At 41.4% G+C, this 27,879-nt stretch overlaps 2 protein-coding genes across 2 annotated transcripts; one reads left to right on the plus strand and one right to left on the minus strand.

The window, feature by feature from the left end:
• The first annotated feature begins 1,725 nt into the window (after nucleotides 1-1,725).
• Nucleotides 1,726-14,100, plus strand: ifngr1 (interferon gamma receptor 1). The gene is made up of 8 exons (XM_044189521.1): nucleotides 1,726-1,910; nucleotides 2,002-2,090; nucleotides 7,608-7,725; nucleotides 8,153-8,334; nucleotides 8,479-8,627; nucleotides 9,599-9,773; nucleotides 11,829-11,959; nucleotides 12,056-14,100. The coding sequence occupies exons 2-8, from the start codon at nucleotides 2,030-2,032 to the stop codon at nucleotides 12,413-12,415; spliced, it is 1,176 nt and encodes a 391-aa protein (XP_044045456.1). The 5' UTR covers nucleotides 1,726-1,910; nucleotides 2,002-2,029; the 3' UTR covers nucleotides 12,416-14,100.
• An 879-nt stretch (nucleotides 14,101-14,979) lies between these two features.
• Nucleotides 14,980-25,355, minus strand: ltv1 (LTV1 ribosome biogenesis factor). The gene is made up of 11 exons (XM_044189520.1): nucleotides 25,164-25,355; nucleotides 23,753-23,884; nucleotides 23,211-23,405; nucleotides 22,455-22,542; nucleotides 21,751-21,883; nucleotides 20,953-21,190; nucleotides 19,938-20,065; nucleotides 19,644-19,783; nucleotides 17,179-17,231; nucleotides 16,237-16,437; nucleotides 14,980-15,511 (listed from the first exon to the last, which is right to left on the minus strand). Exons 1-11 carry the CDS (start codon nucleotides 25,164-25,166, stop codon nucleotides 15,401-15,403), a joined length of 1,422 nt encoding a protein of 473 aa, XP_044045455.1. The 5' UTR covers nucleotides 25,167-25,355; the 3' UTR covers nucleotides 14,980-15,400.
• Nucleotides 25,356-27,879: the final 2,524 nt, after the last annotated feature.

Here is a 27,879-nt window from a genome sequence, read left to right on the forward strand (position 1 = left end):
ATAGATCCATATATTTAACTATGGAGTGATAATATGTTTGTCCAATATCTATCCATCTATCATCATTTTCATTTTCTTTATTATATATATATATATATATATATATATATATATATATAGTATCTTTGCTTTGTCCTCCCAGTATCCTGCACTCTTCTGGACCTGAGATGTCTGGTGTTCTTCTGTTCCCAGGGCACTCTTCTGGACCGAGATCTGCTGCTGTAGCCACTCCTCCAGTTTGGGGGTCACTGCCCCGAGTGCTCCGATGACCACGGGCACCACTGTTGCCTTCACCTTCCAGGCCTTCTCCAGCTCTTCTCTGAGCCCCCTGGTACTTCTCTAGTTTCTCATGTTCCTTTTTCCTGATGTTGCCATCGCTTGGTATCGCCACGTCCAACCACAACGGCTTTCCTCTGCTGTTTGTCAACCACCACGATGTCAGGCTGGTTCGCCATTACCATTCTGTCAGTCTGGATCTGGAAGTCCCACAGGATCTTGGCTCGGTCATTCTCTACCACCTTTGGAGGTGTTTCCCACTTTGACCTCGGGGTTTCCAGTCCATACTCAGTGCAGATGTTCCTGTACACTATGCCAGCTACTTGGTTATGGCGCTCCATGTATGCTTTCCTGCCAGCATCTTACACCCTGCAGTTATGTGCTGGATTGTCTCAGGGGCCTCTTTGCACAGCCTACACCTTGGGTCTTGTCTGGTGCGGTAGATCTGGGCCTCTATTGCTCTGGTGCTCAGGGCCTGCTCCTGTGCAGCCATGATGAGTGCCTCTGTGCTGTCCTTCAATCCAGCCCGCTCTAGCCATTGGTAGGACTTCTTGATATCAGCCACTTCAGTTATATATATACATATATATATATATATATATATATTTGATTATTCTCTATTCTTTTTCCATCATACATTATTTATGGGGTTGTTTTTTTTAATAATTATATTACTGTTCTTGGGAGTCCTGTATTATTTTTAGATATATTTTTTTAAACTACGTAGATATCGATTTTTTAAAGTACTCAGGTCTCCCTTACGAATGAGGTTTCAGTCTCAGTGGGGTTTTAGATATTGCACATGCTGATGGTATTGTCTTCGCTTGCTGTCTGGTTGTTGTTTTGCTTTATCTTGTGGTGTGTTAAGTGTTACACCAGAGGACCACAATGGAAATACAACAATGTGGCTGAATTACAACAATTCTGCAAAGATGAGTGGGCCAAAACTCCTCCACAGCGCTGTAAAAGACTCAAGTTATCGCAAACACCTGACTGCAGGTGTTGCTGCTAAGGGTGGCCCAACCAGTTATTAGGTTTAGGGGGCAATCACTTTTTCACACAGGGCCATGTAGGTTTGGATTTTGTTTTCCCTTAGTAATAACAACCTTGATTTAAAAACTGCATTTTGTGTTTACTTGTGTTATCTTTGACTAATGTTTAAATTTGTTTGATGATCTGAAACATTTAAGTGTGACAAACACGCAAAAAAAAAAAGAAATCAGGAAGCGGGCAAACACTTTTTCACACCGCTGTAAGCTTTCGGGCTTTTATTGTGTTTTCATCCGCGGTCCATTTTTAATGCATTTACTGAATTCATGTATTTGTTTCTTCTTTTTTTTTTTGCAGACTCGCTTGTCAGAAAATGCTCGATTTGTTTTTCTCTCATTTAAGCTTCGCCATCTTTTCAATTAAACCTTTATTTAGAAAAATAAGATCCGCGGTCTTTGCTGTATCCGGTGACGTCATCAAGGTGTTTTCCCTGATTACGCAGGTTAATTTGAGTCTTGTGTGTCTTATGTCTTAACAGCACAGACACGGAGTTGGGGATGTGAGTCACTGGCGGGGTTTCTGTGGAAATCAAGAAGAAAATCGGGAACTTCAGGAAGAGAAACTCCACGTGCTGTTGTGTAAAGGTAGTTTCTAATGAAGGCTCGTGGGGGGTTTTATTCATTTTATTTTGGCTCCTCGGTGCTGAGCAGTAAGCCGGGTTTCTGCTGGTGCTAGGTGGACTAGGTGTCTGAAGACCTGAAACATGCTGGACCGCTGGTTCACTGGCCTGCTCCTTCTGATCAGTGGAGTTTCTGCTGTGATTGGTAAGAAGCTGCACTCAGTTATAATGCAGTTTGCCTACATGTTGCTCTTTGTGCTGCTATTATCATCTTTAAATGAAATGATTAGATGTGTTTTGTATGTGGGACCCACGCATGTTACTGTTAAACTACAATACTGCTAAAAAAAGAAAAAGAAAGAAGAAGTAAACTGTTGAAATAAAAGAAGAAGATGAAGTAAACTTCACATTCATATCCGGATGTTTAGTTGTTGACAAATCAAAATGAGACCTTGACCTTTGGGCACTTGTCATTATTTATGTTTGCTGTTACACTTAAATAATGAGGCAAAGTAAAATTCAAATGTAAAAAAAATAAATGTTTGTATTTCGTTAGTTAGAAATAGTCAAAATTACTTATTTTTAAGTCTTGTATTCAGGTTGAAGTTGCAGAAAAAAAGTCCATGAACCTGATTAGTGCTGAAACATTTAGTGTGTTTATTTTATTTAATCCTTTTTATTTTAGCAGCTTGTCTCATTGCTCTGCGCACAAGAATAAACTATACAGTATGAGCACATAAAAACAGGAAAATTGTGTGTTCCGCATTTAAGAAAACATTATTTTACCTCTGCCAAAGCTGCGCAATATTCAAATTGTATTTTTAATTGAAAAAAAAAGTTTAGAAATGTTTAATCTGCAACTGGATCTGCACCGAAATACACACCAGGATGTAGTTACCCAGACTGCCTTAGTGCTTTAGTTCATCAGAGAGTAAAAATGTTCACGTCTTTGAATCAAAAAGTTTCTTTATGGTTGGAATTTCCCATGAAATTAAACTGAAACTGTCCTAAATGTTTTTTTTAACATTTGGCACCGAAAACACGCCTTGGTGGACGTAATTAGTTGAAATGTAGAAAATGATTTAACCACAGTTAATCTGTGAAGTCATTTATCAAGTATAAAAACTCCAGCTGGTTCGAGCTTCTGAAATGTGAGAAGTAGCTGCTTTTGTCTGTTTTTATATCATAAACCGAATATTTTGTCTTTCCTTACTGCTGGAAAGAAAGAAAGCACTTTGGACTCTTGAAACTTGTTATGGCCGTTTTTAATATCACTGTTAATAATTCACAGATGTTATAAACTACCTTTTGTAATTGATTCGTCTCAGAACAATTAGATGACTCAATAATGGAAATCACTGTTATTTAAAACGCTAATCATGGGAAGGCCACTACGGGCGAAACTTAGTGTGATGTGCCATAAAATAGCGTTTTTTCTTTTGTTAGACTTTTAGAGAAATTTGAGGGACGCTGTGATGCGTATAAAAATATTTCTGGGGGAGTAATAAATGTGTTCGAGGTCCAGCTTCATCAGTCGCCCGTGGGTGTGGATGTTTTCTACCATGCAGTGAATTTATGGCCACTTTATAATCAGCTTAATAAGCAGCCAGACAAAAACTTTCTGTATCCTGAGGGCTGGTGCTTAAATCATGGGACGTTTTTCTTTTCAAACCGTAGAGAACACGTATTTCCTCTTTTAATTCATAATTGCAAAACGGCGTGGAGAGTTTCTGGGTGTCCCTGCCTCTTTCCGGGGCAGATGTAGGTGTAATGTGGCTTGTGTGTTGCTCAGACTTGTGTAGACGTTACCACAAGTTGGAAAAAGTGTTAATGTGGCAATAGTTTCTGTTCCGGCTCTCCTCCAAAGGTGAATGACGCCTCACTTCTCTGTCCAGGTGCTTTCATTATTATTTTTCTCAGGAACCACAACAAACCAGTCCCGAGCGGACCTGTGTCATGCTCACACTGCTTCCTCAAAAACTTTCCAACTTATTTAAAGATTTATTTGGGGGCATTTCGCCTTTTTTTTTTTTTATTGGACGGTGACAGCTGCAGATAGTTAGATGCAGACAGGGAAGGAGCGAGAGATGGGGGGTGACACGCAGCGGAGGGTTGGAATCGAACCCGCGCCGCTGCGGTAAGGACTCAGCCTTAATGGTGCTGAAATAACCGAGATCGTAAAGCAAAGGTTGAGGTCCGTGTGTTTGCAGACTAGGAACAAGGAAAGGGTGAGGTCTTGATTTACCTGCTTTCAATCAGCCTCAGAAGAATCCAACTGATCAGCAACATTGTGTATTTTTGGGAAACCGGATAGCTCACATTTTAATTACACATTCCTTTGGAAAGTGTTTAGCCTGCAGTAGATGCACCAGTAGACCATATGGCCAAAAGTATGTGGACATACTTCCATTGAAGGGAGCTCTCGATGATATACAGCATACATCGATAGACAGAAAGTTTGTGTCAGCAGTTTGCGTCCACATCCCTTTCCTATTTCAGCACGACACAAAGCCGGGTCCATTTAAGAAATGGTTTTCCCAGTTTGGTGTGGAAGAACTTGACTGGCCATTCAACACCTTTTTTGGATGAACTGGAATGCCGAGAATGCTCCGTAATTACCAGTTTTCCCACGTCAACATCCAAGTTGTGATTACAACTCTAGATTTGTCTAAAACTTCTCATATATCTTACTTGCTAATTAATACAGAAGGCAAACAAATATGGACGCCTCGCATTAGCCAAAGTCTGTGGTTTAATTAAAACCAGAAGTTAACGGACATATTGACCGCCACGTATCTTTAACCTTCACGCGACCAACTCTGCAAGCATACAACTGTCTCGAACACTTGGACGCTTAAAAGTCGTAAACATGGGAACCTTTCCCATCTCCGCCGTCCGTCAGTAGACATCCCATATGAAATCGCCAGAGCTGGACCTCACTGATGCTCTCGTGTCTGAATGGGAGTAAATCCCTGCAGCCAAGTCTGAAACAAGAAGAGCGATCTTCTATATGGGTGTAATGTTCAGGTGTCCACATACTTTTGACCATGTAGTGTATCCAATATTATTTCTTACTGCCAAGTGCTTGCAAAACTGAATACAGATTTTTAAGGGTTTTTTTTTTGTCGTATGTCACCTAAACAACTACTACATTTGCACAAGAATAAAACTTAAAACTCATAAATAAATAAATAAATAAACTGCTGAGATGTTTGGTGGGAGTCAGAGCCTGCAGACTGGTTGAAAACCACATAAGACTGTAAAGGTTTTCACATTTCCCAGCACATACCAGTGCACTTCTCTTCATTGGGATTGTAGCGTTTATCTTTAGCCTGCATTGATCTCATCCTTATCCTAACTTTCTTATATCGATAACCACATGATAAGGACGACGTGAGACTGTCACGTCGAGTCGGCTCGGTGGCAGCGCCAACGGTAAAACAACCGCCGAACTCTCATTTACTTATTTTTTTACTTTTTCTGAACACTTCCAAAAACAAAACTCCACTTCCTGTTCATTTGTCACATGTTTACAGAAGCCACACAGGAATTCAGCAAAATTCACAGAGGTCACATATACAGGAATGAAATCACACCAAATATTCCCCCAAATTACACTGAAATATATTCCCTCACTATACTCCAACGAGTCATACCATCCGACAATAAAACAAACTGGCAAATGGTGCTGACGGGGATCTCACCTCAAAAACCTACAACTATATAAATTACACTTGCGTCATTTCGCGTGAAGCGTCCGTGTTTCACGCCACAGTGACGACCAGGTTCTGGCGGTTTAAAGAAGAAGACTACAGCAAATGACAGCTTTTAAATAAAGTGAGTCATTGTAAGTTAAGGAACGGGACTGATCCAGCGACAAGTATCGACGAGGCCATGAAATCGATAACTAAAACACCAGTAACTCACCGCTTCCCCCAATCCATAAGCACATGCTCTGCACAGGAATCATGTATTAGAACCAGCGACCACACTTACAACATTATTTTCTCACAAAAGAATTGAGCTGTTTGGTTTCTACCTGACTTTATAACGAAATATAACCAAGTGTGTTCAAATAACGTGGTTTTAAATGATTATATTTCTCGTCACATTTTGCCTTGAGTGACTTTAGCTGGAAATATCTAAGGGAAAGGTGATACCAGCTGCTCAAATGCATGAGGGGTTTAGCTGCCTTATATTCAGCTGGCTTCTCTAGGTTGTATTTTGTCTCGGTTTATTTCTCCTTTTTACATCTTTCCTCAACCTCATTTATTTCACAAATAACTATATTTGGTCAAAACTGAGTTATAAGCTGTATCTGACTCTCCGACATCTGTTTTTCCGATTATAAAAAAAATATTATGCCGTAGAAATGTGTAATTTCCATGAAAACAGCTCTTTAAATCTGCAACAAAAAAGAAAGAAAGTGTACTTTGGCCGTGTAGTTACTGCAGACCGCTAATTAGACAGCTAAAGTAAGAGCGATCGAGTGAAAGCTAGCTTGTGAGATAGCCGCAGCTAGCCTTGACTAAAACTAAAGCTCAGTTCAGTTATTGATTTTCCGATTAGTTGTCACCTGTAAATGAAAAATATCAGTTTTAATGAACTGACATTTTGATTTATTCAAGTTCGTTTCTCATGCTTTTTAATATACCTTTTCACCTGGTTCCGCCCAAGCACACCTGAGATTACAGAATTCTTGTTTTATTAATACCCATCTTATACGAGACGTCTTCTCCTCAGCAGATTAAAAAACAGGCGAGGCAGTAGCTGATAAACACTGACGCACGACTCTGGTGGAATGCTGAAGAGCAACCACAATGCATTTATGTACCTGTTGTTTTACACCTGCTTCCTTGTACCTGCCAGCTACCTGCCACCACACTGCTGTTATGATGTAGGACAAGTGGTGAAGCACTGAAGGCGTGTTACTGGAAATGTTTTGCAGAAAGTATGTGCTGCAGCTTCACACACCCATTCTGGTGCTAATATAACAATCAAATATGTGGTTTTTTTGTTCGTGCATGGCTGATATGTAGCCGTGCGGGTGTTGTAACTGCGTACGAGTGTCGTGTCTGCACAGAAATGCTTTTGCCCTCATCTAGCTCTGCCAGCGTGGGTAAACGTTGACATTATTTGGTACACAGTATGCGGCATAGCTCGCAGAAATAAAATAAAATGTGCCTTCGTCACCAATTCTTTCTTTCCTGTAAGACTTTTGTAACCACGACTGACTGATTTGTGCTGAAACTGTTTCCGAGAGGTGTTGATTCAGCTGTATGAGATGTAGTTTGTGGTGCAGGTATTTCTGTTATTTTGTCCGCCTTGTTTATATCAGTGAGGGTAGGTTAAGTTACCCTCATAAAAGTTTCAGTTTAAACATAAACCGAACACTATAACCTTCGCGGAGGTAGGATTTATCGCAGGACAGTTGCATTAGCTTTAGCTAGGTGTGCCTAATAAACTGGCAACTGAGTGTACGTCTTATTTGCAAAGTACTATTTTGGTGTGTCCAACATTGTCTTGTGTGGGGACCCCCCCCCCTGTATACATCTGTGTTACTCTCTCCCTCCCTGTCATCTCTTTACTGACGGTATTAAAGGTACAAAAATGCCCCAAAATACCGAACCAGTGTGCTGATCCAAATGTCCATATAGTCTGCGATGGATAGGTGTTCGGTTACATGTCTGTTTATGGGTCTCTCCTCTTTTCTCACTCGCAGTTCTGCCTCCAACAAATGTGACTGTGAGCTGCCAAAATCCCAAAGTCACAGTCAGCTGGGAGTACAGCACACAGCAACCGCAAACCAGCTTCAGGGTACACATCCAGGGTTCTGAAGGGTAACTACTCTAAACTTGAAATAAGAAAATATAACTTTGGTAATGCTTGAATTGGTGTGATTAATAGTTAAATGTGATTTAAATGTTTGCACTGTAACTTGTTAACCTAGCAGCAGCAGAAGTTTTGTGTTGAAATTGTGGTTAAAAATGATAAAGTTTAAACAGAATACTGCGTTCAGATTAAACTGTCAGTCTGCACATGAACCTATTTAGTGCTGTTATGAATAGTAGAATAATGATGGTAGTAATAGATACTAATTATAATATTGGATTAGTCGATTAGTAAGTACAATCAGCGACTTCTTTTGTATTGTGTAGAACTGGTAAGACTAGCATGCGAGTTTTTGTTTCTGAATACTGTCTTTGGCTGCTGATCGGATTTAGTAAAATGAATGATTAATCTGCTGTATTGTTGCTCATATTTAAGGAATAATGTGATCGAAACCACAGACCATCAGTGTGATCTGAGCCATTTCATCTGGGAATCTGAAAAGCGCTACTTGAGCTACCACTATGTCAATGTAACGGCCTTACGGGGAGGCCGCCAGTCTGCAGCAGCACTCTCTAAATCATTCAGCTTTAACGACTTAAAGACGGCTGATATAAAATGTAAGTAATGTGTGTTTATTTCCCTGTAAATCCGATGCAACCCACTTGAGCGTGGTTCAAGTTAGAAGATGCTTGAGTTACAAATAGAAATTACTTTGCCAAGTTTCTCTCTTGCAGATATAAAACTTGAATTTCTCTTCACAGGTAAATTAAATTTCCCTCCTGTGAATCTGAATGTGGAGGATTCGGGGGCCACAGTGAGTTTCAGAAATCCCTTCCACCACTACAGTGAACTGAAGCAGGCTACCAAGCCGGATGATGCCACCTTTAAATTCACTGTCACTTCCGGTGGTGTAAGTACAAATACAGTTTATAGACTTTTTACTACGGGATGCACTGCATTTGGAGGATGGGTGTATTTAAAGAACATCACACGTCCGTATCAGAAATACTTTATTGATCCCCGAGGGTTACAGCTGCTCACTGTCACGTCAGTGCACACAGGAATAGAAGCACTAATAGAATAGAAATAGAAATAATAATAAAATAAGTCTGCAACGAGACAATTATTTCTAGTAAGAAATAAGAGATGTGCAAATCAAAATATAATACACTATAATACAGCTAAGATAAATTAAGTACAAAAGTGGATATAAAGTATAAAAACTAACAAAATCGCACGCGCCGGTTGGAGCAACACTGCACGGTGGTTTATAACAGTATGAAAAAGGAGTTTACAAATCTGGAAGGTCAGTCAAAAGCTCAAAAGTTGAGCCAAAGTCTGATTTTTTTTTTTTGTCCAAAGACCCTGAGATTTTACGCTGGTCACTAGATGTTTTTTTTTTCTTGTGTACAAGCGAAAGCTTTTCCCCAGTGTTAGCACCAGAAGAAAGGTCGGCATTTTCGACAAAAACCGTTTGGAATCGTCCCCCCGTGGACCACGACTGTCCTTCTTCATGAGAGGCCTGTCTCATGGAGTTAGATAGCGTTTTCCAGCTACCTTCATCACTCTGGACCAGAGCGTTGGACAGACCGACGAGCATCGCCATCTTCAGACCCTGTCACGCGCAGAAATGTTTGATGCTGTGTTTATTATGGCTCCGCTAGGGTCGGATATGGAGAAGCAGTTCTGAAATGGAGCCAGATTTAGCTCAACAAGAACTAGGGATTTGTTAAAAGGTCACTTCACTCAGAAATATGTCTCTTGAGATTTCTGCCTCCACCCCAAAACAATGGAGGTCAAATGCTTTGTTCATTATTGTAATAATATGCAAATAAGATAAAAAGCAATGTTGATATTAATGACCTGTTCTGTGACTTTCAGAAAGATTATGGGGGTGAGGACTGCACAGTGAATCAGCTGAACTGCAAATATGATGTCCCCTTTCCCGAGGGTGTGGCGGAGTGCGTCACACTGACAGGGTCGGTGCTGGCCGGAAATGAAGTTGGCGAAGTGTTGTTCAATAAGACAGACAGCATCTGTCCCAGTAACGCAATGGGTAAGTCTGAGCTGGGAAGGCTTCTTCGAAGACTGACAGTGTGCTGCATCAAAAATGTGTCTGTATCTGTGTTCGATGAAAAGCAAGTTGTTGTAACATACAAATAAACGGCGTGGACACAGCTATCAACAGGCAGTATTCAGATCCTTTATTTAAGTAAAAGTACTAACACCGCACTGGGAAAATACTCCACTACAAGTAAAAGTCCTGCATTCAAAACCTTACTTAGTATCTAAGTATTATCAGCTGAATGTACTTAAAGTATCAAAAGTAAAAGTCCTCACTGTGCAGTAAAACGCTCCTGTCAGTGTTTTATTATATCTGATTTCTGGATTAATATTACAGCTGTTTAATCTACAGCAATGCATCATGGTCTATAAGATCATCACGTGTTTGCAGCATCGCTGTCCTGTGAGAAGCACGTTTCTCTAAAAAGTCAACGTTTTCAGCTCTGTGACGATGCGTTTCCCAGCTGATCCGAGGGGGGGTTAAAGAGTTCATTCAACTTCAGGAGGAGGAGAGTTTCCTCAGCACATGAAGGAAACTCTTCATCCTTCAGCTCATCACAAACATCTGGAGATACGTGGTTTTCACTGGACAGGAAGTAGTAGTAGTACTGCAGTGCAGTAAAAAGCAAAATATTTGCCTCTGAGATGTAGCGGCGTAGAAGTATAAAGTTGCATAAAATGGAAATACTCAGGTAAAGTACAAGTAACTAAACACAGTACTTGAGTAAATGCACTTAGTTACATTCCACCACTGTCAACAGGAAGTAGTTTGGCAATCTGAAAGCTGAATTTTAAAAAAAGGGCGCAGAGGGAAATAACTCACTTTTTCATAACCACGATGAGAAGGATCGAAGGAACTACACTGCATTTAATGTCATTTATTGTTGTTAGTTCGGTTTTTATGTTTGTTTGTTTTATTTTTTTTACTTACTGTGTCACTTAAAGACAGAAGACCTCCATCACAAGCTGACAGACACACAGCCCTGACAAGTTATTGGCTTATTAAATTGTCATAACTAACATGTAGCATATTTACACATCCAGTAGACACAAAGCAACATTATCATCCCACTGGACAGCTGTTTCTGTCCACCTGATGACACTTTCTTTCCTCGCCAGCTAGTCTCGAGCTGTGTCAGTCTGCTGTTTGCCGCTGGGCAGGTAGTGTAGAGCGGGTTTACCGGAGCTTGTTTATTGTAAAAAAAAGTGCCAGTTGTTGCTGAAAACACTGAGACAGAACCAGACAGTAAATGTGCAAGACAGAGAGACTTCCGAGTCCTCGCAATGGGGGAAAAACTGATGCGTTTAATGTGAAAGGTGTTGCTTGCAATGACAACCCCCCCCCACATAATGTTAAGTAAATTCAATTATATGTTTATTCCTGAGGTCAAAGTTAAAGGTGGTGTTGTACTGGACTACATAATATTGAGAACTATAAGAATATTAGAAACACTAACTTTTACCTCAGTGCTACAACATAAATTGAATGAACACCTCTATGACAGTGTCAACAATAAATGAACACCGTATGCATCATAAAAGCAGACGTCAGCTGTGTTGGATTGCATTAGACTGTCCAGGTGTACCTAATAAAGTGGACACTGAGTGTATATTTGATATGAGGCTACATCAGTTAGACAACTCAAGTGGATATCTTCCAAAGCTACAGTCTCATTAGTTCAGAATGGGCTCTTTGCGTTTCCTCAGATAGTTTCCTTGCTGAGCTGCAGAGGAATGTTTTGTTTTTTTTAAACACAAAACACTAACTTTGGGGCGATCAATTCACTTTCTGTCCAACAGCCTCTCACCTCGTTATGTTCAGATAAACTTGCTTGGGAATGTGTTTTTGCACAGAGCAAGGACTGTGGAGTTCAGTGCATTAGGGAGGAATCTCTTTACCGTCCAAGAGGAATGATTGCTGCGAGCAAAAACGTGTCCGGCGTGCGAATGGTCACCTGAGTTGAAAGATTGTGAACCTATCCTTCAAAATAAAAGTGCTCTTTGCTTCAGCACATTTCCAAACTAAATTTTTTTTTTTTGATTGCAGGGGCCCACATGATAACGCTTATCATACTGCTGTCCGCCATTGTCTTCGTAATCATTGTGGTAACAATTATCATCTATAATACAAGGGCCTGGACGTGGACAAAGAATACACCCAGTCTACCCAAGACTCTGGTAAGGTGTCAAATTGGAAAAACAATCAAATCTTTGGTAATTGTGTTGCTCTATTTGTTTTTTAACGCTTTTGCCTATCCCTCTCTTCTTGTCAAGGACCCACTGCTGCCAAACCCCAGCGAACGGGACATGAAGTATTGCCCCGTGTCCACCACAGATATCAGTCCTGTTACAGTGATTGTCAGCTTAGAGGAGGGGGACCTCGAGGACAGCAGTGCCGGCTCTGATTACCAGTCTTCTGCCGCCTCGTACATGCAGTGCCGACCTCCAGAGAGACAGAGGATAGATGACGACTCTTCGGACGGCTCGGTGAAAACAGAGTGTTTTTCGATTGATTTGGAGGAGGAGGAGGAGGTGGTGGTGAAAGAGGGGGGGGAGAAGTCACCCTACGACTGTCCACATATTCTGCAGGTGGACATGGGTGAGGGAGACATGGCCACGGGTTACAGGGGTTAGTAATACAACTGTCAGAGGACTTGATTTTGGATTCAAGTTTATTTAATAATAGGTAATCCAGGACCTCCGTACTTCGGGGCTAGCTATGCACTATAACGCCTGAACCGGTGCACTCAGGGAGTCGGTACTCAAGAGACCTCTTGGAGAAGTTGGGAGTGATGCTGTACCCCCCCAATCACCCTCAAACCTTCTTCTTTCTGACTGCACAGTTGAAGATGCACTGATCAAATCTAAAATTTTACTCTCTGAAGTGACCCTTAATCCTCTCTCCATCCGAAACAGATTTTTAAGGATTTCATGTGATTTGCAAACAGCTCCAGGAAAGAAAAAAAAAATCACTAACCCCTATAAGCACTCAACCTTTTTTTAAAACATGTTTAAGTATATATCGTTGGTTTGCCTTGTGGCTGTTTTTTGGAGGCAAATACAAATCTGAGGGCGAATCGAAGAACTGCAACACAAAGAGGATTAAAAAAAAGACTTCAGCGTGCGTTACCTCTGCACGGAACAACGTGGAGCAACATTTTGGAGTAGGACTTTTCACCATTGTGCAGTCTCAGCTGCTTTTTTACCCGTTTTTAACATCATTCAAAGAAGATGCAGTAGTCAATGCTGCTGTTTGACTCTGTTGTACCAGGGAAACAAACCAGTCACCTTCCAGCTGTTTTCTGTCTGCTTACAGATGCAGCCAGCTAGATCTCTCACCCTCAGCCAGGCTCCGCTCTTGTGGCATTTTATCAGATGCAGCAGTGCAGATTATTAACGGGAAACTTTTAATCTAGCTGGAATTTAGCTGAAAGCGGTGGTTGTATGTGTTGCTGTTATTCATGAAGGAAGGGGCTTTTTATCTTTGCCAGCATTTATTATTTTATTTAAGGGGTGGTTCACACAAAAAAAGGATCTTCCCACTTGCATCAAGTGGCATCTAATCATGTAGATAGTTTTAGCTTTATGAGATGAGATTTCTGCTGCGATCCAAATACAATGAAGGTGAACTGAAATACTTGAAAAACAGCAACGCTTCTTTTTAGATATAATGATCCACTTTCACCAGTTTTCATAGGGACTATTTCTTCGGTCGAAAGTAGTTCCAATGAAAACAATTCATTCGCTGCGAGGTCTGGATCGTCCAGAGCAAGCACGGAAACTTGTTTATACGAAGTGATGTTGCAGTTGAATCTTCTGTCATTTTTTTGGAGCAGAATTCAATTAAACTCCCAGTTTGGCAGTAAAAATCTCAAAACCTGGACAAATAAAACCAAACTACCACTAAAGGTACATTTGGGTGAGCCTGTTCCTGGTTGTTCTGACCACCCTTAAGGGTTTTGTTTTACACGTTAAGTTAAACCGAGAACCTCAAATAATCTGGACTTTCCTGGCAGCAGATTTGTAGGTGTTAACATACCTTTCAATTTTGCTGGCAGGGCCACGCCTTATCAATTCCACACAACTGCAATTATCACAGTTTCCATCTGCTGTTGTTGGAAAACCTGTGACCTGCAAAACTGGCTCTGTAGGAGATGGGAGTGTTCTTTTTCTTTTGTCTGCATCGAGAGGATTAGGTTTGTTGTTTACATTACCCCAGGGTTGCTTATGTTGTTAAAGTTTGTTCTCTCTTGTTATATAAATACTGGCTTTTTATACAGTTGCTAATATGATTTCAATAAAGACTAATTTTACAATAATTGTTCAATTTGTTTTAGGGGTTAAACACCGAAGCCAAAAAGATTTTTATTTTACGCACCGACCAATACAAGATGTGACTTTATCAAACAAAATGGACTTGAACCATTACACTGGATGCTTGTTTGCATGAGAGGAAGGAATGTCAGCATGGTGATTTGCCAAAGAGTTTCTGGTTTCTGAGCAGATGCTCATCAGCTCACCTATTTATATTTGGTTTTGTTAACTCTTAAATATGAAGAGGTGTTTGCAGGTCTGGGCATACAAATCCCGATGGTAGCGGCGTTTTGGCCAAAACAATGTTTTTTCGATACGTTTGTGAACATTTTCCTCAAATCATTTTCCCCCGTTACCAAAAGAAGCCGAATGTTAAAAGGAATAGTTTGTCATCCTGGGAGATATGCTTATTTGCTTTCTGGCAAAAGGAGAAGACTGATACCGCTCTTATGAATATGACGCTATATCAAGCACAAACTGCCATCTTACGGGGATTCGTGCCGGACTGTTTCATGTTTCTTTTAGAGCCGGGAATAATCCGGCACATAACCCCGTAACATGCCGGTTCTTCCTTTTTACACTTCTGTTTTTGTGCTGATTAAACAAATAAGATGTAACGTGTGAATCAGGGAGCTTTAGAGGAGCTGGCAGGTGGATTTTGTTACCTTTGGACAGAGCCAGGCTAGCTGTTTCCCCCCATTTCCAGTCTTTATGCTAAGCTAAGTCAGCCGTCTGCTAGCGTACAGTGACAAGGCTGGTATCGATCTTCTCATCGAACTCTTGGCAAGAAAGCGAATAGGTGTTATTTCCCAAAATGTCCAACTTTTCCTTTTTAAATGTGGTTTAACATGAGCAGCTGCACAAGAAAATAAATTAGTCCAAAATTGCCAAACACGTAGATTTTAAATCATGTTATATCAGAGAATGATCAAACAAGATTAACAATATGATCAGACATTCAAAGCCAACTTTTGATGCGTAAGTCTTCAATACTCTGTGCTACAAAGACATTTTGGTTCGATACCCAGCCTTTAGTATTCCTGGATTTCAAACTGTTATAACATGATGACCTGAGCTGGTTTACTGTAGATAGTTTAATTTTTGAATTAAATGCACTTTATGAAGATGATGATTTGAGGAAACTCTGGTCTAAGAACCCAGAGCCTCTCAGCACCCCGTCAGTCCTCTTGTTTGGGTTTGTTTGCCGTCCTGTCAGCTTCACTGAAGTGAAGAGAAATGTGTCCACTGCTGACGCCGTCAACGGGTAAAAAAGTCTGTGGAGGGCGGAGCGCCGGCAGCTGGCTATTAAAGCTTAATGCCTTGAACGTTCGTTCTCAGGTGCAACATCTGCTTCTCCTGTCGGACTTTTTCTTCCTTGAACGCCGTCTTGTTGGCTTTCTTCTCTACTCTCCTCTCCTATTCAAACACAGAAGCAGAATTTAACCCATTGTACTGTACAAATATTTTCATGTCTTTAAAATCATTTGTTGACATCTTTTCCTCCGGCATCGTTTTTCTTGCCTACGCCTTTTCTTATCATAAGAAGGTGACCTAAAAGATTCATAGCGATACTGATGATGCCCTTTTTGTTTTGGAAAATGTGAGTAAAAACAGAATGGCCAGGCTCTGATGTAAGTCGCACTTGGATAAGAGCAAAATCAAACAAATCACTGCCATAAAACATTTCATTGAGCTGATTGTTTTGTTCTAGTGTGAGTGTTTGTGGCAGCAGGACGGAGTGTGTGGGACTGTGAGTCAGAATAAACTACAGCGTGACTCACTGATGTCAACACCTACATCGCCCTGATGAAGCAGATTAGTGAGTTTTAAACTCTTTAAATAACCCTGAGGATGTTTTTTTTTTTTAACTTTTACTTTGACTGCTTATTTAGACATGAATATGAAATGTTATAGAGAATACTTAAGTACTGAAAGCAAGATTTGATGGGGCTTACGCCAAAGACACAACACATCATTGGGTTATATTGATCTTCAGAGGTTGGCCAGTCTTAGTTCGGCTCTTACACCGGTCTAAAACTAAGACTACGCTTGTTAACGGTGACAACTGCTGACAAACTGATCGATGCTGTGGAGTGGGCAGATTCCAGAGTCACCCTCATATCTCTCTCTTTCTCTCTCACCTTGCGTTCTTCCTTGATGGCCTGTTTCCTCGCTTTCCTCGCCTCTCTGCTCTCCTCCTTGTCGCGGGGCTGGGTGGAGACACGAGGCAGGTCCGAGTCGTTGATCCTCGTCATGCACTCCGCCTGCTTGGCGGTCAGACCTCTGGCAGGAAGGACGCCCAGAGGGATACCCGTCTTACTGGACACCTGGATCGGCTTTGGCTGAGGACAGAAGGAAACAAAAAGGGGGGAGGGGGGAGGTTGATTCAAGTCTTATTTTTAGTGAACGTGCTAAGAGTGGCTGGGTCATTAAGCAGCTTGACAATAGTGTTTTTTAAAAAGGTTGTAACCTATTAGTAAAATTATACAAATCCAGCTCTGTCGCAGCTCATCTACAACATTTAAATCTTTCACCTTCCCGGTTTGGTGAGGTTTTCTAAAATCAGACTTCTACTCAGTCTGTGCTGAAAACAACCAGCTATGCAGAAAATGGTTGAAATAAACTATTAAAAAAAAAAAGCGTTATGATATACTGCTGTAAACCCTGGCTGTCCCGGACTGGAATGTGCTTGTTGAAATTCCATAATATTCCCAAAATTTACAAAACTGTACGCAAAGAAATCAACACAAGAAGGTGCCGTCTTAAATAACAGCATCTCGTAAGTGAGACTTTGTGTCACAGTTGACACACTACACTCTAGTCTTCACTCTGCAGACTAGTGCGCTTGTTTGTCGCCTTGACGGTTTCAGCTGTAGCGTTATCTCCTTCCTCAGGAGAGTCAAAGGTGGTGGTGCGACACGCTCGGCCAGTTGGTCACATAACCTGTCTGACAGGAAGTGGCGAGACAGGAGCTTTGAGTTTTCAGGACAGCACTGCAGGTGTGGGGTAATCAACCCTTTCATCCTGTTTTGTGTTTTTAGTGTGTATCGTATCTAATAGCAGGTAAAAATGTCTTTTCATACCTTCGGTGGATCTTTAATGACTTTCGGTCTGTTATATATGTTGGAATATGTGCCTGGAGAAGACAAGAAACATTATACAGTCAAAATAAGATATACACATACAACATCTACAGAACACACATAAAATTAACAGCGTCAGCGTCACATTCATCAAACACATCGACTCAATTCAAAGAGGAATTACAACCAATTTCATCACGTTAAAGGTTTAAAAAAAATAAGCAGTTGCTGAACTATCGAGGAGGTGCGAGACATCATAATTTATTCTTTTAAGAAATTAAAACACAAACATTATATTTTACTCTACTCGAGCATTTAAGGCCTGGAATTTATACAACATCACTTCTGACAAGTTAAGATTTATTTTACTCTTTATTACTGCAGAGTTTCCGACATGGAAAATAACACCCATGGGCCCGACTGGTTGTGGTGATATTTTATCAACCATTGACCAAATAAGCTTGATAGCTCTGACGTAAAACAGATAAGATTTTAACCTTTGGCTCCCAATAAATCACTACAAGATCTTAGCCAACAGGTAAATACACTGTAGTCCTTTTTTTTTGTTACCAATCAGAGCAAAGTTCTCTGATTCTGTCGATAACGAATACCCAATAAAATCGTCAGTTCTCCAGTTCAATAAACCCGACAATGCTTGTTGTTAAAGTTCATAAACTTTATATTAACTTATTAACTGGGGTCATCTCACGGCGCGACGGCAGAGTGTGTCACGACTTCCTCTGAACTATTATCTTTGAAGAGCGGTCATTTAAAAAGAGATCTGTAGTTCTAAAATAGCCGGTAAAATTTGAATTATGTTTATTTGCTGATTTGCTTTCTAAACATTTGCATGCAAACATTACATCAAATCCTCCACTGGTGGATTTGTGTTTGCTGCGTCTTAAAGGAGTACTCCCAACATTTTAGGCTTTTTGGCCGTTTAGCTTAGCTTAGCACAAACACTGGAAGCGTCGAGCTGCATCAACGCTGCTTTCAAACAACTACAAATCTGTCCCCAAGTCCTGGAAAGACAGCAAACAAAGCGTATTTCCAAAAGTGTCTGAACAAACTAACTTTAACGTGTCCTGGCTGTCTCTCTCTCTCTGTCTCTGTCTCTCTCTCTCTCTCTCTCTCTCTCTCTACTGGCTGTCGGTGTCTCTGTCTCTGTCTCTCTCTCTCTGTCTCTCTCTCTGTCTCTCTCTACTGGCTGTCGGTGTCTCTCTCTCTCTCTCTCTCTCTCTACTGGCTGTCGGTGTCTCTCTCTCTCTCTCTCTCTCTACTGGCTGTCGGTGTCTCTCTCTCTGTCTCTCTCTCTCTCTCTCTCTCTACTGGCTGTCGGTGTCTGTCTCTCTGTGTCTCTCTCTCTCTGTCTCTCTCTCTACTGGCTGTCGGTGTCTCTCTCTCTGTCTCTCTCTCTCTCTCTCTCTACTGGCTGTCGGTGTCTCTCTCTCTGTCTCTCTCTCTGTCTCTCTGTCTCTCTCTCTGTCTCTCTCTCTCTCTCTCTCTCTCTCTACTGGCTGTCGGTGTCTCTCTCTCTGTCTCTCTCTCTCTCTCTCTCTCTACTGGCTGTCGGTGTCTGTCTCTCTGTGTCTCTCTCTCTCTGTCTCTCTCTCTACTGGCTGTCGTGTGTCTCTCTCTCTCTCTCTCTCTCTCTCTCTCTCTACTGGCTGTCGGTGTCTCTCTCTCTGTCTCTCTCTCTGTCTCTCTCTCTGTCTCTCTCTCTCTCTCTCTCTACTGGCTGTCGGTGTCTCTGTCTCTGTCTCTCTCTCTCTGTCTCTCTCTACTGGCTGTCGGTGTCTCTCTCTCTCTCTCTCTACTGGCTGTCGGTGTCTCTCTCTCTGTGTCTCTCTCTCTCTGTCTCTCTCTCTACTGGCTGTCGGTGTCTCTCTCTCTCTGTCTCTCTCTCTGTCTCTCTCTCTACTGGCTGTCGGTGTCTCTCTCTCTACTGGCTGTCGGTGTCTCTCTCTCTACTGGCTGTCGGTGTCTCTCTCTCTGTCTCTCTCTCTCTGTCTCTCTCTCCTGGCTGTCGGTGTCTCTCTCTCTCTCTCTCTCTCTCTCTCTGTGTGTGTGTGTGTGTGTGTGAATGGTGTGTTTAAGTGTTGCCTCTTGTGTGTTTGCGTAGTCCGCCCTCTTCCAGGTCTCCATGGTGGAGAGGAGGTCATGCAGCTGCTCGACGTCCTCCCGGATCCATAATCTTTATACATGTTTACAATTCATAACTTTGTCATCGTGATTGTCCATACTGTAATTTTATTATGTAGGTCTATTTCCTGTCTGTCCGTCCTGGGAGAGGGATCCCTCCTCTGCTGCTCTTCCCGAGGTTTCTTCCATTTTTTAAAATGTTAAAATGTTTTTTGGGGAGTTTTTCCTGATCCGAATGAATCGAAGTTCTAAGGACGGAGGGTGTCGGGTGCTGTGGAGATTGTAAAGCCCCCTCTATAAATAAAACTAGAAATGAAACTCACTGATGATGGTTTCACAGTCCCACTTCTCTTCTGGAGCCCCGACGACCACAGTTTCCATCTCTTCTCCCTCCTCCTCATCTTCCTCCTCCTCATTCACGACAGGAAGTTCTTTGGGACCCAAGTCATCAGGCCTCAGGTATCTAAACCACAAACAAGACATACAATTAGTCAGACGGGTCATTTAAAGCAACGTTTTCGTCCAGCAGATGGTCCCATATTTTAATGAAACCTCCTGTCACAAAAAACAAAATGACGGAATCAGATCAAGAGGACAGAAAAATAAAATCCACCCACTCCTTCTCTTTCTGTATGAAGTAGTCTTTGATAACTTCTTCCAGGCGAGCGCTGTCCGGTTCGATGAAACCCTCCAGCTCTGCGTTGTCCAGAGCGCCGATCTCGTCATCATCAAACTGTTCGTAAAACTGAAACAACAACAACAACAACACAGATGTAGTTTCTGACCAAGTGAAACAGATTTAAGACCCTGTGGAGAAACACACAAGTGAGTTTGGTCACAATACGGAGGGTACGCACAGACGCTTTTTAAGGAGTGTTACCACCCTCGTCTCCCCCGGGCGGCCAAACAAATGGCAGCTGAATGGGTGGAGGTGTGAAGGAAGTAAAGGCCATCAACATTGGTCAATACCAGTAGGTCAGCAGTCTGCAGATGTTGAAATGCGGCCAGAAATGTTGTGCCTGGTACTAGTTTTAAGCATTATCACAAACGTGGCTTCAGATTGGTTGTCTGTGGACGGGTTTGTATAAAAAAAAAAAAAAAAAGGAATATATAATTACATTTCATTCAGAAAACTGCGCCAAAAATCACCTGACTAAAGGATGAAATCCACTGATCTAATATGCTGGATAGATAGATGCAGATACTTATAGATAAGCAGAACATTACTGGCCATAATGTGACCGATCAACATTAAATATAGATTATGCGTCAATGTCATAATGTTTAGTAATTCAGTTACTTTGAATCAGTCACAGCGGGCTGGCGTGGTTTTCACTGGACAGGAAGGGGATGAAAGATTGTGATCTGCAAAGTAACTAAAGCTGTCAGACAAACGTAGTGAAGTAAAAAGTACAATATTTGCCCCTGAGATGAAGCAGAGTAGAAGTATGAAGTTGCATAAAATGTAAATACTCAAGTAAAGTCCAAGTACCTCGAATTTGTACTTAAGTACAGCACTTGAGTAAATGTACTTAGTTAGATTCCACCACTAACTTTTATGTAAAAATTGGGAGTGTACCTAATCTCAGTGTTTAAAATTAATTGGATTTTTTTAATTAATTAAAAGTTCACCTTTTCAAAGCGGTCGTCCAGCAGAGTGAGCTGCTCGTTCCTCCTCATCACAGACGACGTCATCGAGTACTCTGTGAACCGACTCTTCGTCTCCTCGTCCATGAACAGAAACTCTCGACCGCGGCCGCCCCCTTCCGTGTCCTCCTCACCCGAAAACCCGCCCTCAGAGTCAAAGTCATCTTCCTCGTCTGTGTCATCCCACTCATCGTCATCATCATCGTCATCTTCGTCGTCACCTCTGTCACAGGTTACACACAAACAGGAAATCACAATTAAACGTCAGAGAATATCTGCAACATTTCCCTTCGTTTTGTCTACCAATATCTACATACAGTTATCAATCAATCAATTAGCAATCACATTACTCCGTGAATATGTTACTGCTGAAATATGGTTCAATAAAAGATAATGTTCATTGGACGATTTTGTGATATTTCACATTATGTGTCTGCAAAGAATAAATTTTTCACCTCAAGAAAAAGAGATAATGCAGTTGTTATTTTGATAAAGCAACACGTCAGCTCTCTGTTTCTGTTCAATATGATTCTACTAAAAGATGACATACAATAAATCATTTCTGTTGCTTAAATAAACCACGCTATTAACCGGAACAACAGTCCGAATTTTTGTCAGCGCAACCACGTAAAGCAACCAGCAGTAACAACGGTATAAATATAAAAAGGCACTGCGTCTAGACAGAAGTCAAACATATTTTAAAATCCCTCAAATGACGAAAATGAAATGATACACAGTTCTGAGCAGCATCAGCAGTGAGAAAAAACAAGTTTAATTTCTTACTCTTTGTCCACTGCTCCACTCGCAGAGTTTGCTTTGATGATAAAGTCATCGTCCAGGATGTTGTTGGGGTCGTCGAAGTCGAAGTCTTCGTCAAGAGCAGCCACGATGTCGGGGTCCATGTCCAGCCGTGGCCCTGAAGGAAGAGGAAGAAGACACAACGAGATGCGGACATCTGAACCTGAGGGCAACTTTAAAAGCTGATTTAGGCAACTTCACATGCTGGGGACAACAAACAGCAGCTAGGTCTCTGATCTCTTATGACTCATAAAATGATGTTACACCTTTGCAGTTTTCTGTTTCAGTCCGAAGATCTGCCGATAACACAGCTGGATTTTTTAAGACTAAAATCTTCCCTGTATCAGGAGAAAGCAGCTCCGTGTTTCAGCATCTAAAACTGTTTCTTAAATCTTGAAGAGTGTAGTCACACAATCGTCGATATGGTGAAACACAATATAATCCAAAGCAACAAAATTAAATACAGACAATATATATATATATATATATATATATATATATATAAAATGATGATTTTGTTCCCTAAATTATTCGGTCTATAATTATTTCGTTTTTAAAGCGCTCACTCTAAATTATCACGTTCACATTCACGATCAGTTCCTACTGGTCACCGGCAGAGGCCGATACAAGTCATAAACTCCTTTACGTCATTTGAAGCCGATGAGCTGCGTACCTGAGATGCTGCTTACCTGAGATGGGAGCGGCCTTGTTCAGAAGTCCCACCTCCTCTTCAAACTCTGAGGCGAACACTGAAGATGGCAGGTTGATGGAAGCTGCCTGTTCATCAAACACAACAGGAATCATTTCAGACTTTCAAACTTGTTTTTTTGTTTATTGACCAATTGCGTGAATGTGTGTGAGCGACATCAAGGGATAATCGGCCAACGTCTGAGCAGTGGCATCAGGAAAATCCTCTTCTTCTTTTTTTTTTTTTAATAATGAAAAAACTCTTAAATTGCAATATTTTGAGGTTCAGTTTTTTGGGATCCCGTTAGAATCAAACATGTTGCTTTTGCTGTTTGTCTTACTAAGAAATCCAGAAAAAATGATTTTTTTTTGCTTCTATGCCTCACAGTTCAGGGATTATGAGTAAAAATGTGCATATAAGTAAAAATGTAAATGTAAAAGTGCTTCATAAATTGCCACTTGGTGGCGCCATCCACACAAAAAACTTACTAGTTCTTTATTGGTCCACTGCCTACTTTTCCAACAAACTTCACTGAATCTTAATTTTTGAAACACTTGCTTGCAAACAAACAAACAGGACCAACAACATAACCTCCCGGGAGGAAGAAACTGAAGTTTACAAACCTAGCATCAGAATCTGAAATGCCAGAAATATTTTAAAGTTTTTCAAAACCCCCCCCAGCTCTGCGAAACCTGTTTTTACATCCCATAACTTTTCCAAGATTTTCCTGACTGAGGGCAACTCTGAGTGAACTTACAGGAACGGCCTTGTCCGTGTCACCCTCCTCCTCTTCATCACAGAGGTGAAAAGGCCGCCTGTCGGTGTGTAAGGGGCCGGCTGCCACCAGCTCGGTCGGGCACGACGCCTCCTTCAGGTGCTGCAGGTAGTTGTAGTCATCGTCGAAGAAAACGCCAAATTCCCTCTGCTCCTCGCGCCGCTTCTCAACTTCCACCTGAGAAACGCCGAAATCGTGACATCGCATTACACATGACGACATTTCCAAAATCAAGCAATGCTGTGACATTTGTTTGGTCAAATTAAAGCGGCGGTTGCATGAAATTAACAAGACAGGAAAGAGGAAGCAACAACAAAACAGACTTTTGCCGATTTCATTTTTAATTGTGAAATGCTGAATAGTTTTAACCTCTTCAAGCTTCTGTAAACTCTTCACAGAGTACATCCCTCTTTGGCTGAACTGCTCACACATATGCAACCAGGTGAGCAGGGGTTTCAACTTTCTGCTGCTTTTCTTTGAAGGGTCACGAGCCTAAAAGATGAACCGCTGAGGTTAAGCCGTACCTTGGTGGCGGGCAGGAGGACGTGCTGTGGGGCTTTCTCATCTGCAGCCAGCGGGTCCCTCTGACTTCTGTGGACGAGGTGAAAGGTCACGGCCTTCTTCTTTTCGATGAACGATTTCTTCTTTCGATGAGGCTGGAAGAGACAAACGCGGCAGTGAATAGTGGCGTTCGCCGGTGACGACGTAACAGCAAGGTCTTTGGTTTGATCCCGGGACAAAACTGCGTGGCAAAGACAGCAGCATTGTTTCCCTCTCCCTTATTACCCCAAGTGAGGTGCCTTTGAGCAAAGCACTTCATAAAAATCTGTCATGAAGTTTTTAAGATGTACTGTTACCAAACTCACCGTTTACCTTAAACAAGATTACTTCTGAACAAGAAGTGAATGAGGATCATAATTTTCAATCTTTGCGATTTAATAATGACCGAATTAACAACATTTTACTTTGTTTTCTATCTTTGTAAATTAAATGTCTTTGGGTTTTGGGTGGTTGGTTGGACAAAACAAAACATTTGAAGACGTCACCTTAGGCTCTTGAAACTTGTGATGAGCATTTTTCACTGTTAATTGACATTTTATAGATTAAACACAAAAGTTCTTGACTTTGGACACAGGAGCTGACGCCACAATCCCACCTCAAGGTCAGTTTTATTAGAAAAAAATAGAAATTTGAATGTCCACGAAAAACTGGGTAAACTCCATATGCCGATGAAGATCAAGCGATATGATCAAAAGCTCCAGAACACCTACTAACCCACCTACTTGAGGTGGTATTGTTTTGTCAGTTGACTATTAATCAAAAGGAATAATTGACAGATTAATGAATACTCAAAAACAAACATTAGTTCCAGAGGTGCAACAGATCAACATGTCAACCTAGTCCAAGTCATTAAAGACTCCCAAACGTAGTTTTACAACCCAAGTAGATCCGCATTAAACCACATTACAACATTTACAACATACACAGTCCATAAGTTTCCTGTATGGGCTTCTGTGTGTCCCCAAATCAGCTGGATTAAACCAACACTTTGTCTTTACATCTTCATCTTAACATGGGCAGGACGCTTGTCAAATAATCGTGTGTAAACTAACTTTAGGAAGGTCCGGCTCCTCTGAATCTCTGGTGCTAAAGACAACAACATGGAATAATTTAACTTTAGCAGTATTAGCATTAAGAAGGAAACAGCTGAGTTAGCTAGCTACAAAAACAAGAGCGAAAAGGGGGGGGGGGGACTTGTTCTTTTGATCAAAGCTACAACACTGTCTAAATTTAATTACGTAACTATAATACAAACGGACATTTAGCTAACGACGTTTATTTTCTACCAATAATGTGATTTTTCATGGTTATACATCAGTGGCATTAGCCGCTGTTAGCTAACAAGGTTAGCTCAGTTAAGAAATGTTAGCTCACCATTTTGTAACGGAATCTCTGACGGGTTTCTTCGGCTGGTCAGGTTTAAATGTCCTCAAAACTCAAACTTAAGGTAGCTGTTAACACAAAATAACCGTTTAAATCCAGAAACTGTCGTTGTTGTTGTTTATCCACGCTGGATTCTCCGTCACCATGCTGCTGCTACCATTACTGGGAGGAACCATTTCAGAGAAGAGCAGGGGGGTGTTCAAACGACAATAATATGCTTTAACATGGGGAGCACATGTGATACATTTTTATTCTTGGCAAAAATAATTATTTTATAATAATTCATGAATGATCTTAAATTGATACATGTGTTTTATTAATAATGTAATTCATGTTATTGAAGACCGTGGTTGTAATTCCTATACATTGTGCATTGTTGGTACAGTCCAAATTGGATTCTTTCTCCCTTCATTTAGTGGCGGTTGGAAAACCAGTTTAAGGGCTCATTACCGCCCCCCGCTGGACTGGAAGGTGGATTAGTGGGTTAATACAGTAATCAACTACTTTTAATTAATCAACTACTTTTAATTAATCAACTACGTTTAAGTAGTTGATTAAATGGCTATATATTTTCCATGATACCTTCCCAAGAAGATTTTCTAATGTAATGTCATGTTAGCACCTTCAGCGGAAGACTCATCCCCCCACAATGCACCACAGAGCGCCACAGGAAGTCATTCCTGCCTGTGGCCATCAGACTCTTTAACTCCTCCCTCTAAGTGTCAGTCTGTATGACCCGAAGTCACTAAACTGGACATTGGATCATTAACATCTCTGCAATACTTGAAATAATTGTGCAATATCCTCCGTCTCATAATCATCTTAATAGGCTACACTTAACTTGACAGTTCATGCACTATTACTTACTACTTATATTATTATCAGAATCAGAATCAGAAATACTTTATTGATCCCCGTAGGGAAACTCTTGTAAACAAGGTGTTATTATACCATGGTGTTATTATACCGTACATACATATCATCAATCGCTAAATCCACTCTTGTGCTTTACACTTATTTAAATTTTATACTTATGTCCACTTTGTACTTAATTTATCTCACCTGTATTATAGTGTATTATATTCTGATTTGCTTAGTACTTCTCTTCCTGTGTGCGCTGACGTGACAGCAAGCTGCTGTAACAAAAGAGTTTCCCCTCGGGGATCAATAAAGTATTTCTGATTCTGATTCTGATGTTTTACTACATACTAGTCTCTTAACTCCTCGTCAAAGACACGACTTTCTCCGTAGAGAAGGATTGTGGCTGATACCTGTGTATATGTGCTGCAGTTGGGTGTATGAAGTGAACACTTTTTGCATATTTAAAAATATTAAAGCCTTACCAATTAAAGCTGCTGGCATTGTTCTTCTTACTGTCAACAAATCCCATGAAAAGATCAAACCAACAACGTGTTACCCCCGCGTCTCTTAACACTTGAGCATTTCCTAACCTGCCTGCGGCTCTCAGCTCAAAGCTCATTGGTTCCTACTTCTTCTTTTCCTTTCGGCTGTTCCCTTTCTGGGGTCGCCACAGCGAATCACGTGCCTCCGTCTAACCCTGTCCTCTGCATCCTCTTCACTCACACCAATTAACTTCATGTCTTCTCTCACTACATCCATAAATCTCCTCTCTGGTCTTCCTCTAGACCTCCTGCCTGGCAGCTCCAACCTCAGCACCCTTCTACCAATATATTCACAGTCTCTCCTCTGAACACGTCCAAACCGCCTCGATCTGGCCTCCCTGACTTTATCTCCGAAACATCTAACATGAGCTGTCCCTCTGATGTCCTCGTTCCTGATCCTGTCCGTCCTCGTCCCTCCCAAAGAGAACCTCAGCATCTTAAGCTCTGCTGCCTCCAGCTCTGCCTCTTGTCTTTCCTTCAGCGCCGCTGTCTCTAAGCTGTCCAACATCGCTGGTCTCACCGCCGCCGTCTCAACACCTTTCCTTTCATTCTTGCTGAGACTCTTTTATCACACAACACACCTGACACTTTTCTCCACCCGCTCCAACCTGCTCGCACTCGCCTCTTCACCTCTTTTCCACAGTCTCCATCGCTCTGAACCGTTGACCCTAAGTACTTAAAGTCCTGCACCTTCGTCACCTCTGCTCCCTGTGACCTCACCGTCCCACCTGGGTCCCTCTCATTGACGCACATGTATTCTGTCTTACTCATTGGTTCCTACTGTAGATGTAAAACAGCTCACAAATAGTTTTTAGCAAACTTTATTGGTGGGACAGCAGCGGATTAATCCACATTTGCTGCTCTAGTGAGTATCTGGGGCATGTTTTTGATAGTTTGTGGACATCGACTCCAGCTCTGTGGCACAGAGGAATAACGTATGGCAGGCTTTGGACACAATACTTGTTAGCAGGGTCAGTTCCTTGTTGGTTTTGGTCTTTTCATGGGATTTGCTGACAATAAGAACAATAAGGAATATCACCAGACTCATGCTTTAACCTCAGTTTTAGTTCGTGCAGCCGGTCTGTGACTTCAGAGACTGTTTGGCAGGTAAATCCACACCTACAGCACAGGGACGGGAACCCAAACGAGGCGAGCACTCAGACCCTTACTATGCAGTCAGAATATCTTGCCATATAATGATTTCCCAGTAAAAAAAAACAAACAAAACAAACAAAACACTAAGTAATCAACTGACAGTATCATAAATTAGACTGCCAGTGTTTAAGCCCAAAGGGACACACGTT

This window comes from Siniperca chuatsi, linkage group LG3 (genome assembly GCF_020085105.1).
Source record: "Siniperca chuatsi isolate FFG_IHB_CAS linkage group LG3, ASM2008510v1, whole genome shotgun sequence".
Taxonomy (NCBI): Eukaryota; Metazoa; Chordata; class Actinopteri; order Centrarchiformes; family Sinipercidae; genus Siniperca; species Siniperca chuatsi.

What these genes read in the sequence shown, in the direction of transcription:
- ifngr1 (XM_044189521.1), top strand. Translation starts at nt 2,030, where the DNA reads ATGCTGGACCGCTGGTTCACTGGCCTGCTCCTTCTGATCAGTGGAGTT. An exon ending in CACATCCAGGGTTCTGAAGG is followed by an intron (nt 7,726 to 8,152) that starts GTAACTACTCTA and finishes CTCATATTTAAG; the next exon opens with GAATAATGTGATCGAAACCA. An exon ending in TCACTGTCACTTCCGGTGGT is followed by an intron (nt 8,628 to 9,598) that starts GTAAGTACAAAT and finishes TGTGACTTTCAG; the next exon opens with AAAGATTATGGGGGTGAGGA.
- ltv1 (XM_044189520.1), bottom strand. An exon ending in ACACGGACAAGGCCGTTCCT is followed by an intron (nt 22,543 to 23,210) that starts GTAAGTTCACTC and finishes TTTGATGAACAG; the next exon opens with GCAGCTTCCATCAACCTGCC. An exon ending in TGGACGACCGCTTTGAAAAG is followed by an intron (nt 20,066 to 20,952) that starts GTGAACTTTTAA and finishes TTGTTGTTTCAG; the next exon opens with TTTTACGAACAGTTTGATGA.